The sequence below is a fragment of the Spea bombifrons genome, chromosome 4 (assembly GCF_027358695.1).
Source record: "Spea bombifrons isolate aSpeBom1 chromosome 4, aSpeBom1.2.pri, whole genome shotgun sequence".
NCBI classification, from domain to species: Eukaryota; Metazoa; Chordata; class Amphibia; order Anura; family Pelobatidae; genus Spea; species Spea bombifrons.
This window is the reverse complement of record NC_071090.1, coordinates 102,049,396-102,060,290: the sequence shown is the minus strand read 5'-3', so window position 1 is coordinate 102,060,290 and position 10,895 is coordinate 102,049,396. Positions and strand designations below refer to the sequence as shown.

The 10,895-nt window shown below is 41.1% G+C and overlaps 1 protein-coding gene across 1 annotated transcript; it reads left to right on the top strand.

Annotated features, from left to right (window-relative positions):
- Nucleotides 1–841: 841 nt before the first annotated feature.
- Nucleotides 842–9,500, top strand: LOC128490927 (gamma-glutamyl hydrolase-like). Its single transcript, XM_053463075.1, has 10 exons — nt 842–897; nt 3,405–3,522; nt 5,118–5,232; nt 5,477–5,527; nt 5,882–5,966; nt 6,480–6,618; nt 7,037–7,143; nt 7,413–7,506; nt 7,928–8,065; nt 8,855–9,500. The coding sequence occupies exons 2-10, from the start codon at nt 3,426–3,428 to the stop codon at nt 8,971–8,973; spliced, it is 945 nt and encodes a 314-aa protein (XP_053319050.1). The 5' UTR covers nt 842–897; nt 3,405–3,425; the 3' UTR covers nt 8,974–9,500.
- Nucleotides 9,501–10,895: the final 1,395 nt, after the last annotated feature.

The following is a 10,895-nucleotide window of genomic DNA, read 5'->3' as shown; positions in this document are numbered from 1 at the left end:
ATAGAAGCCACTTTTGGGGAAATCTTGAGCTATGGGGACCGTATATTAACACCTTTAATGCTGAACTAAGGCAAATGGTAAACGTGACCTTTCAACACACTGCTTGGGACGGCCTGCAACTATTTCAACAAAGACCACCAATTATATTTCCCAGACTATGTAATGATTGCCTATATTTACTTGACTTTCAGATATGACGATGGGGTGGGTTGCAAACGCTTCCTGTAATGTTTGTAACATGCGGATTTATTGGCTGTTGATGGCTGCTAAGAGAAATTTGGGTGCCCTTGAACTTATTTGGTTCATTTTATTTATTTCGGTTTTTTTTTGGTCTTTTTGTTTTCTCTTGTGTATTGTTTACATGCATTCATTGTGTCTCCTACGTTATACATGCTGTATGGTTGGTGGTTGGTTACAGGGCTCTTCTTCACTTCCTCCCCTTTAATTAATGCTTAGCGGATGTTCGCGGCTCTGATCAGGCCTGATTCTTTACGTGGCCTGACCGGTGACCGGCTGTTTCGAGTTAGCTACCTATGGTGTAAGGTGGAGAAGACAGAAACAAAACACAAGACCATGAGAGGGTGGTAGATAAATGGAACAGCCTCTCATCAGAAGTGGTAGAGGTTAATACAGCGAGGGAATTTAAACATGGGATAGGCACATCGCTCCCGAATCTAAAACAAGATCAATGGCTGATTAAGACCTGAGTTTTACAGCAGAATAGATGTATTCTCGATGGTTCTCTGCCGTCAAATTCTACGTTACTTTTTTGTAAACATAAAAATCTTCCTTCCCCTTTAAAAAAAAAAAACCAGGCTTAAAACTTCCTGCTGTTGGAACTTCTTACAAACGTCTTGTAACGTTGTACGGAGAACAGATCGCTCGGAGACCTGGAAGGTAAGACATGGAACGTACTCGATAAGAAACCGGCAGCAGTCCAGCTGTGTTACTTGAGTTCAAAGCATGCTGGGAGTGGAAGTTTCTGCCACTTTCAGCGTCTGAAGCTTCTAACACGGTCCTATGAGTTACTGTTGCCTCCGATTTACATTGTAACCAGTAATCTATTAACCAGCGTATATTGTATAAATGAAACACGTCTTACCTGTTTATATAATTATACTGAAAATAGCAAAATTATGTTATGAGAAGGAAAAGCTGCGGCTTATTTAATAATGAGTGTGGATGCATCCAGGGTTTAGACTAAGGGCACCATAAATACCTACTTAGTGTGTGTATGTGTATGTGTGTGAGATTTATTTGCACGTGCTGCTTTTGCCATTGCATTATATCCGTTTCCATTAAAAAAATGGCATAGTCTGTCCACATTTACTGCAAATATATTAGGAAAAAAAAGCAAGAATGTAAATTTACAGGGGCAAATTTAACAATGGGGCAGAAGGGAAAATTGCCCCAGGGTCCCTGATGGTAAGGCGCCCCCGCTTGCTGCTTTACCTACTGATATGTCATTTATATATCATCTACTACACAGAACGGGAAGAGATTGTTTGTTGATGTATGGGGGTCCTTCTCCGCCACCAGTGCTATTTGCAGGGACACTGGCAGACTCCATTGCTGGAGAATGAGCAGTGATGGCCGCTGAAGCTTCCTTATTTTCTGCATCAGGATCAGAGAGTAAGAAGTTCCTTTTGTAGTCGCATGTTACTGTCAGTAAACGTACGAGCTGCATGGCATTGAATGTTTGTAAGGAAAATGAAGGGTTTAGGATGAATGTGTCCCAGTAATCACTGGATCCCGAAGCCAGGTAGGACTTTCCATCAGTGCATATGGAAGTTAGTGTGTATGCTTGTGTTTGTATTTATGTGGAGACGTCTCTGTGTGAACACGTGCCTGTCTGTCTCATAGGTAGCCACAAATCTGTATATATCAAAAAGGTACGTGTTGTGCTGGGATATCAGCCCTGTGGGCTCTACCTGACCTCGACCTGCCCCTGAAATGCATGCGTACCTCAGCATACATGATCATGTTCGGGATTGTTTATATATTGGGTTGCCCATACATCTGCTGTTTGCCTCCCACTTAGTGTTTTTACCAAATGATCCTTTAATGAGCCGGCTTTTGGCTTCATTAAATATTACGAAGGGTAGACCCCAGTGACTTCTCCTGCAAGGCCCTGCATAAGGCGTAGTTAATGCTGATGACTGCTTGAAAGTCATGTCACAGAGTTAGAGGCACCTTCTAGCCCTCACGTGAACTTTAATGAGTTTTACCTTATAATTAAGTATTTTTTTCCATCCAAATGCGTAGAAAAATACGTTTGTTCTTTACATTTGGGTAATTACTTGCCCCCCAGCTGCATTTGGATTGTATATACCCCAATGTTATATACCCCAGTACACAAGATACTTCTTTATTGAACAAGATCTTTTATATATATATATATATATATACACACACATAGGGGTGGAACACTGGGTCCCGAGAGGGTGTTTCCAGTTTGAAGCTGGTAGTAATTATAACTTTCGGCGATGACTGTAATTATTTATCATCACACAAGTGCAAGTACTTGTTACTAAATCACTGGATATTTGTGTGCAGAATCGGTCTCCTTTTTATTTATTTGCTCCATAATATCACCGCACGTAAGTACCGGCTTCACTCATGAAATGCAATGATGACATGGAAGGAACAGCTGTTTAAATCTGAAACTGGATATATTTATGAGGCCGGAATTAAACAAGGGGCACATGGAGCATAGTGTTAAGGGGCCCTTCATTCTCCCATCCTGTATTACATTCACTGGTTTATAGCCCCCTGAGCTGCTCATCTGCTGTCATAAATGGTGCTGCCTGTGAGCTCTGCATTAATGCGAGGGACTGTCAGAGATAGCAGAGAGGATCCGCATTACTTGATTAACCCAGTGCAGAGCCGGCTCCTCTCCCTCAGTGTCCATCTGCAACCAGGCGGGAGCGTGGGAGGGCTTTAGGTCACAGAGCGTTCTCTGATTGGCTATTCTGCCTCCTTCTTCTTCACTTGCCTCCCTTTGCTTTCCACCATGTTGTATGAGCTTGCGTGCCCAGTCACATCCATTGTTTTTTTTTGTGTTGACAATTTATTTTTGAAGTGCTTCAGGTCCTCAAGATCTTTAATCTGACCTTGGTAGCGCATCCAACATAGACTGTCTCCAGCGTTTCATTCTACTCCTCTTCTTCTCCAAGTCAAGTAAATCTAGAAATATACTCTGGCGACATTGATACCAACTGTCCAGTTCAATCTAACATAAAAGCATCTTTGTGTCCCTGTGGTCATATTATATTGCAAAGTTCTAACACATTAAGTGTGTTGGGCTTATTCTGTGAGTTTTGATAAATCCAGATTCAAATGAGAGGTTTGCTTCTCTGCACAAAATGATGTTTTCTTCATGTACCATTTCTGTCATTCTCTAGGAGTTAAAGACTGGTAACAAGATGCCCTTGCGCTTGTCTTACCTCTCGCTACTTCCACTCCTATGCATGGCTGTTCCTCTTCCTGAGGTCCAAAAGATTAACGAAAGACCAATTATAGGTAAGGATCCAGGCTTTCTCAGGCTCATGCCCAAATGATTTCACCTAGGCCATCCAATTGCCCCTTTATTCTGTATAAAGTATGTAGTCCCCAGTCATTAAAAAAGCCTCTCATACCTGAGAACCTCCATGCACTGGCTACACAGAGCCAGCGCTCTTCCATTCGAACGGTTCTCAGGTATGCTCAGGTACTAAGCTTAACTCCCCTCATCCCACCAACCACTACTCACTTTTCTTAGTCCCACTTTCGCTATCAGGTATCTCCCATTGTCTTATTCCAATCGCTCTACCCATATACCTAAAAACATCATGTATTTAAGAAGCTTACACAGGTAAATGTGTGCGGCTTGAAACACTTGCACACTCGCCCCTTGTGTAATGCACACTTCTCCTTCTAGAGGGCTTACCTCCCCTTTTGTTTTTATTCGTCCTGTTTGCCCAATGCACAGGGTTGCATGATATAATATAAAATAATAATAAACCATCGTGAAAGCGGCTTGTGTAGGAGATGGCTACAGTAGTAAGGTATATGTGCAGTGTTCTTCCTATGAAAGTCTAAATGGGCTTTTGTGAATCTAAGATGAGCTCAACACTGATTAAGGTCTGAGTCTTTAAATCAGGAAAAAACAAGCAGACTAGATGGGCTGAATGTTTTATTTTCTTATCTACTGGTTTGGCACAGTCCTCCATAGTGTGAATGGGCTGGTTGGGGTGATCAGAGAACTCCCTTGTAACTAGTCCACTGAGCAGCGTAGAAGCCCCGGACCTGCCACCCTAGGCCGTAATACACTGCTGCTCCAATCTGGAATTTGTAAATAAACAGGTTTGTCCACCACTTTAATATGTATAAACAGCTGCACTCTCCCACAGTAACCACACAGTGTCACCGGTACGCTATGATAGTGGACACCATCAGCAAAAAAAAACAAAAAAAACAAACTTTTTACTCACAGGCATAAAAATACAAAATTAGAAATACATCAAACAGCTATTTTAGGACTAATATACCGGTATATAAAAAGAAGTAAGGAAATGGGAATCAGTTAAGGGGCAGTTTTATGTCCCATGCAGACTCACCACAGAAGAGTTCTTAAGGCACTTTGTAATATGCATTCTTAATAATTATCTCCATAAGTAATTACTTACCTTATGGAGAAGCTGCAGCTCCTTGCCTTCTCCGTGATCTGACCATTCTTGCTATTGATTGGATGTTTGAAGCAGCCAATCGGTAGGATGAAGGCGCTCCCAATTAAATCAATGGCAGTACTTTCTGTACATGTATACAGAGGGGTCTCGGTACTTACCAGTTGGCAGTAAGTATAACCCCCTTGTTGGGCTGAAAATAACCCGGGGAAAGGGGCAAATGCATATGAGGGGATGCATGCCATTGCAAAGGGAACACCACAAATCTAAAGGGGCCTCTCATCTATAATATGCATTAAACTGCATATGATGGCTGGAACTTCCCTTAACCCCATAAAAATACACAGATAAAAAGGGAAACCTGTATGTATTTATAATTAGGAATTACACGTCAGCTTTGAGTAAACTAAACCATCAAACTCAATCTTTTACCCCTTTTCACGGCTTTCACAGGAATTGTTGCTCAAGAGGTTACTGATGAAGCCTTCGTCCCATTTGGTAAAACCTACATTGCAGATTCCTATGTTAAATTCCTTGAGTCGGCTGGCTGTAGGGTTATTCCTATCCGGTGAGTATAACCAGTGATAACTGGTCAATTTTAATGCTCTTGAGTGGCGGCGCCTAAAACTGTTAACGTGAACCACCAGTGGACCTCAGTTGTCGACCCTTTAAATGTGTTCATAGTAATAATAAACATAACGTTTCCCTCTGTGATGAGCTGTATCGCTTAGTGTAGGCACTGAGCTCTGGTTTTCTGTCTTTGGGGGAGTCAGCTGGCCCTGCTATTCTTGTAACACAGATCATTGTTTCAGATTAAATTTAACTGAAGAAGAATATTTGAGAATTTTCAAATCCATTAATGGGTGAGTATTGGCGTTCTTCTATTTCATCATTTATATACTAATCTTTGTTAATCTTATTGTCTTAGTGCTTATTTGGAAAAAATGTTCACCACTTGACTTGGGCCATCTTATCAGGCCCGGGTTACAATATAACAAAATAGGATGCTCGAGGGCAAATGCTAGTTACCCCTCCCCACACTCCCAAAGAAGGTCCTGAACTTGACCATACAGTATGTAATTAGAAAGTCTTTCAAATGCCCCTTTTGAAGTCAATGCTTTTCTATTTTGGTGGCACTTTTCTTTGGATTTTTGTTATAAGAATACTTTAACCGATTCCATTGACTTTAAAGGTATTTTTTTCACATTTCGTTAAAGGGTTCTGTTTCCCGGAGGGGACGTTGACCTCCTGGCCTCCAGCTTTGCCCGAACAGCTGGAATATTTTACAGACTAGCAGTCGAGGTGAGGAACAGAGAAGATAAAGTGCTGCCAACAGCAGAACCTGAACTTCTCCTTCATCACAATGCTATAAAGTAAAGATTCCATCAGAATGGGCTGAAGGTCAGATCAAATGGACCAGATCAGCACTTTTTTAATGCTTCCCAAATATTTTATTATTTATATTTGTATCATTATGGGCAATTAAAAACTTTAATGATATACATAAATTATATGTTTTAGGGCTTTCTCACTACGCCCTATATTAATTAGGTATCACCTAGGGTTTTACCTGAAAAGGTGTGTCTAATGGTTAAGTACCAACTTGCGTAAAATGCGTAAGGCATTTATATCTTATCTTATCTGTTCTAGAACAATAACATCCTACAAGACAGCATAAATTATCTGTATGTCCTGCACCTCAGACACCTACGCGTGGTGATTATATAGAAATATATTAATTCTTGTTATTATTTTTCGTTGCCTCCTCCTGTGTATGCGCACACTTCTATTTATTCTTTTTTTTCCTCTTCACAGGCCACGTCCTCTGGTAATTATTTCCCAATTTGGGGAACATGTATGGGGTTTCAGATCCTCACCTCGCTCACATCAGGAAAGGACTTGCTAGTACCCACGTCGGCCAGCAACATATCATTGCCCCTCAACTTGACTTATGGTGAGCACTGGTTTTAATCTGTTAATATCTATGCTTCTGTATTATTAATGATGTTCATACAATATAGGTTATGGGCTTTTCAGTCAGGATGGATGAAGACTATACAGAAACAACTGGGGACAACTTTGTTGTCCAGGTTGACATTAGGGGACATCTATTAGTAACAATATGAGAAATGTCTAGATATTATAAGATGACCCTAAATCAGGAGCTTATGGTGTTTGAATGAGCACCATGTTATTGACATGTCATACCACACAAAAAGAAGGATATGTATGGGGCTGCAGTCAGAGTAAATGCCATGGACTTCTAGTTGGTAGACCAGGTTCTCCTTCTGTGCATCTGGATAGATCCATGAAGGAAAGGGTTTCTGATCTCTTCTGAACACTGTTCATATCCCCTTTCCGTGCTGATCCAGATATATCCTCCAGTAAAATGTTCCAACATGCCTCCCCGGAATTACTGCGCGTCCTGAGACGAGAAAATGTGACGGCAAACTTCCATCATTTTGGCATTACACCTGAGGTGAGGGGGAGACTGTAAAGACTATTGTATGTTTCTGTTATAGGTAGGACAATTATAACAACTGCATGGAACCTTCATGCATGAGAATATTATGGTGATAAGGTGAGGTGCAACGTTTCATGTCATGGAATCAACTCATACAATGAAGGCCCAGCTTTGGAGCGCTTCTCCTGCAAGAAGGGCTCACTTTGGCCCCGAATGTTCTCTTGTGGTTCTGTAGATTTTTATCTCTATTCAGCGTCTTATCTTTTATTTACAATATTTTTCAGGTTTTCCAAGCCAATGAAAAGTTGTCTACGTTTTATCGGATCCTCTCTACAAACAGAGACAAAAGCGAGGTAGAATTTGTATCGACTATAGAAGGTGAGCTGATCCATCATCCATCTCGGGTTAAAATAATCCCTGCATGCACCACATCCATCATATGTCTGCAGAATACCCCAATGGAAGAAATTCAAAGGGACCCTGCAGCTATCATATGCTTTGAGAGTAGTAACGATGGCTGGAGTGTCCCTTTAAATATACATTATGCACCCCCAATCCAGACCTTCCTTTCAGATACACTCACTGGGGTGAAGACACTGAGTTGAACATCTAAGTTTGGTGAACACATCACCTAGTCCCAAATCCGGCACTGTACTTACTTTAATAATATGTGCTCGTGGGTATTAGCAACTACGCATATCTATAGAAAAAACTTTTAATACATGGTCCATAGAGTCTATATGATGGCAATGCCTCCATTATAATTTCTTCTAATTAATACATATTCTTATCTCCAAAGCTCGCAATTTTCCCATATACGGTGTGCAATGGCATCCAGAGGTGAATCGCTTCCAGTGGCGCAGTGATCATGCCTATCCACACTCAGTGAATGCCATGTGGATATCGCAATATACAGCAAACTTCTTTGTCAATGAAGGTAATATAATGCTGTCTGCAAAAAATGTCTCTACTGGACAATTCAGCTGACAATTTTGTGAGCTTTGGGCAGGTGGCGGAGCTCTATTTGCTCCTGCCTAAAGGCAACACTGGCACTTATAGCAGGAATTTAATAGAATTTGAAGCACTGGATTGTCAAACTTTTATATAGGTGGAAAGATGAATGGCAGGTGTATCTTCAGATGCCCACTAAGTAGGCCTGGACTGGTTAACCGGTAAACACTGTTGGCGGTGCCAGTTGACATGGGCTGCTTACCTTTACTGTCGCTCATGCAGGAGATCTGGTTATTTAAATGTGTGGCCATACGCTGCCAAAAAAGAAGTGATGGGATGTTGAGGCTACAGATTGAATAACAATCTGTTTTAAATGCAACTCTCTAAAGGAGGTGCAACTAGAATAACTGGTGAGTGCCAACTACAGTGCAATGCTAATAAATGTAAAATAAGGCACTTGGGGTGTCCAATCTAGAAATTGCACCAAACTGTTGGTGACTACAGACTTAAAGGTACTTGAGAATAATTATTTCTGAAAACGTAACGGTAAGCAGATGGTCACAAAAGCAAGGGATTTTGGTGGGTTGCTGGGTTGTACCGGTAGAGGCTTTAGCAGCAGGGACGTGGTTATGCCACTTCACACATCCCACCTAGAGATTTGTGTCCATCTTCAGAATGACACGGATATTCTGGAAAAAAGAGCTGCCACCTGCTTCTTTCCAATAAATTCAGTGAGTATATACTGAACGTATTTTTTTTTCCCTTACCTTCTAAGCTCGGAAGAACATGAACACATTTTCTAGTGTACAAGAAGAAGAAGAATCCCTCATCTATAACTGGACACCCAAATACACAGCTAATATCAGCGGATATGAACAAGCCTATTTCTTTTAGATTTATCAAAAACAATTCTTTGTTAATATTCATATATTGCTTAATAGAGTTCCCTGAACACACTTAGAATTGTAGAATTTTAGGTACTTGAGTATTATCGGAACCAGGTTGCCGACAGAACCAGGCGATGCGGACAAAGAAAGAAGGTAGCAGATTAAGGATATATTTTTTTTATTATTTAAAACTAACTGCACCAAAGGTTTAGTGACTGTTCTGCAATGAAAATGTAGGATTTATCTAACACGAAAGAATTTGCAATAATTTTTTTTTCATGAAAAAGTTCCGTCCAAACGTAGATGCAAAAACAAGCACCAAAAAAAGGTGATGCCCACATAATACACAAGTATGGGTGGCACCCGGATTATACACCAAATTTTATTGTGATGAAAGTACCATGAGACTGTCAAAGCATATAAGTTAATGTAAACAATTATTTAAATGTTCAATCACATATTTGTATTTTTTTTTTTAGTACGCAAACTGAATTTAACAGTAACAGTTTCAACAATAAAACATTGCTGCATAGGGCGGCTTGGTGGCAGCCCGTGTGCCTCTACCTATTATATATATATATATATGTATTATTCTGTATTAAGTTATAGCCCACAATTCAGCAATAAAATATCACTTTTATTTCAATTTAGACATACAGGGCTGGACTGAGACTAAAAACCAGCCCCATATGTCATGGTGCCATTATGGTGCATTTGGCGCATCTGTGGGGTCCCAGCTAAAATGTGTTTTGTTCTGAATAGGAATACATCAGATATAAGTATATTAAGAACAAATAAGTGATAAATAAGATGCATATTAAAACAGTTAATCACTGTGGCCCATGACATCATGCAATGGCTTGGGACCATCTAGGACAGGGGTGGGCAATTAATTTTCCCATGGGGCCACATGAGAAATTGGAATGGTTTTAGAGGGCCAGACCTCTACAAACTACAAACTCCGAAGCCTTGTCCATTTTGTTAACTTATGTGCTGTTTAATAAAGTTATTCAAGCCTACGTCATTGGTAGAGGTGCTTGAATAAGTAAGGCCTGAATAACTATTAGCACAGCACAGAAGTGAACAAAATGAACAAGGCTTCAGAGTGCATACCGTATTTTTCGCTCTATAAGACGCACCTGCTGATAAGACGCACCTAGATTTTAGAGGAGAAAAAAAAGGAAAAAATATTTTCAGCTAAAAAATGGGCTAAAATATTTATTACAATAACTGAATAAGCTATGAACACAGTAAGACACACGCAGTAAGACACACACAGACACAGTAAGACACACACAGACACAGTAAGACACACACAGACACAGTGAGACACACACAGACACAGTAAGATACACACAGACACAGTGAGACACACACAGACACAGTAAGACACACACAGACACAGTAAGACACACACAGACACAGTGAGACACACACAGACACAGTAAGACACACAGACACAGTAAGACACACACAGACACAGTGAGACACACACAGACACAGTAAGACACACACAGACACAGTAAGACACACACAGACACAGTAAGACACACACAGACACAGTGAGACACACACAGACACAGTAAGATACACACACACACAGTAAGACACACACACACAAACACAGTAAGACACACACACAGTAAGACCTCCCTCCCTAACCCCCCTTCTCAGTATCTCCCCTCTAACTCCCTAACCCCCCCTTCTCAGTATCTCCCCTCTAACTCCCTAACCCCCCCTTCTCAGGATCTCCCCCCCCCGCCCCGGTCACTTACCTTAAACTCCTGTGTTGGAAGCGTGAGGCGTTTGTCTCGGGTGCCGGCGCTTCACTGCTGATCGCCGGCGTCTGACGTCATATGCCGGCGCCCAGCGTAAAGCGCCGGCACCCGAGACAAACGCTTCCAACACAGGAGTTTAAGGTAAGTGACC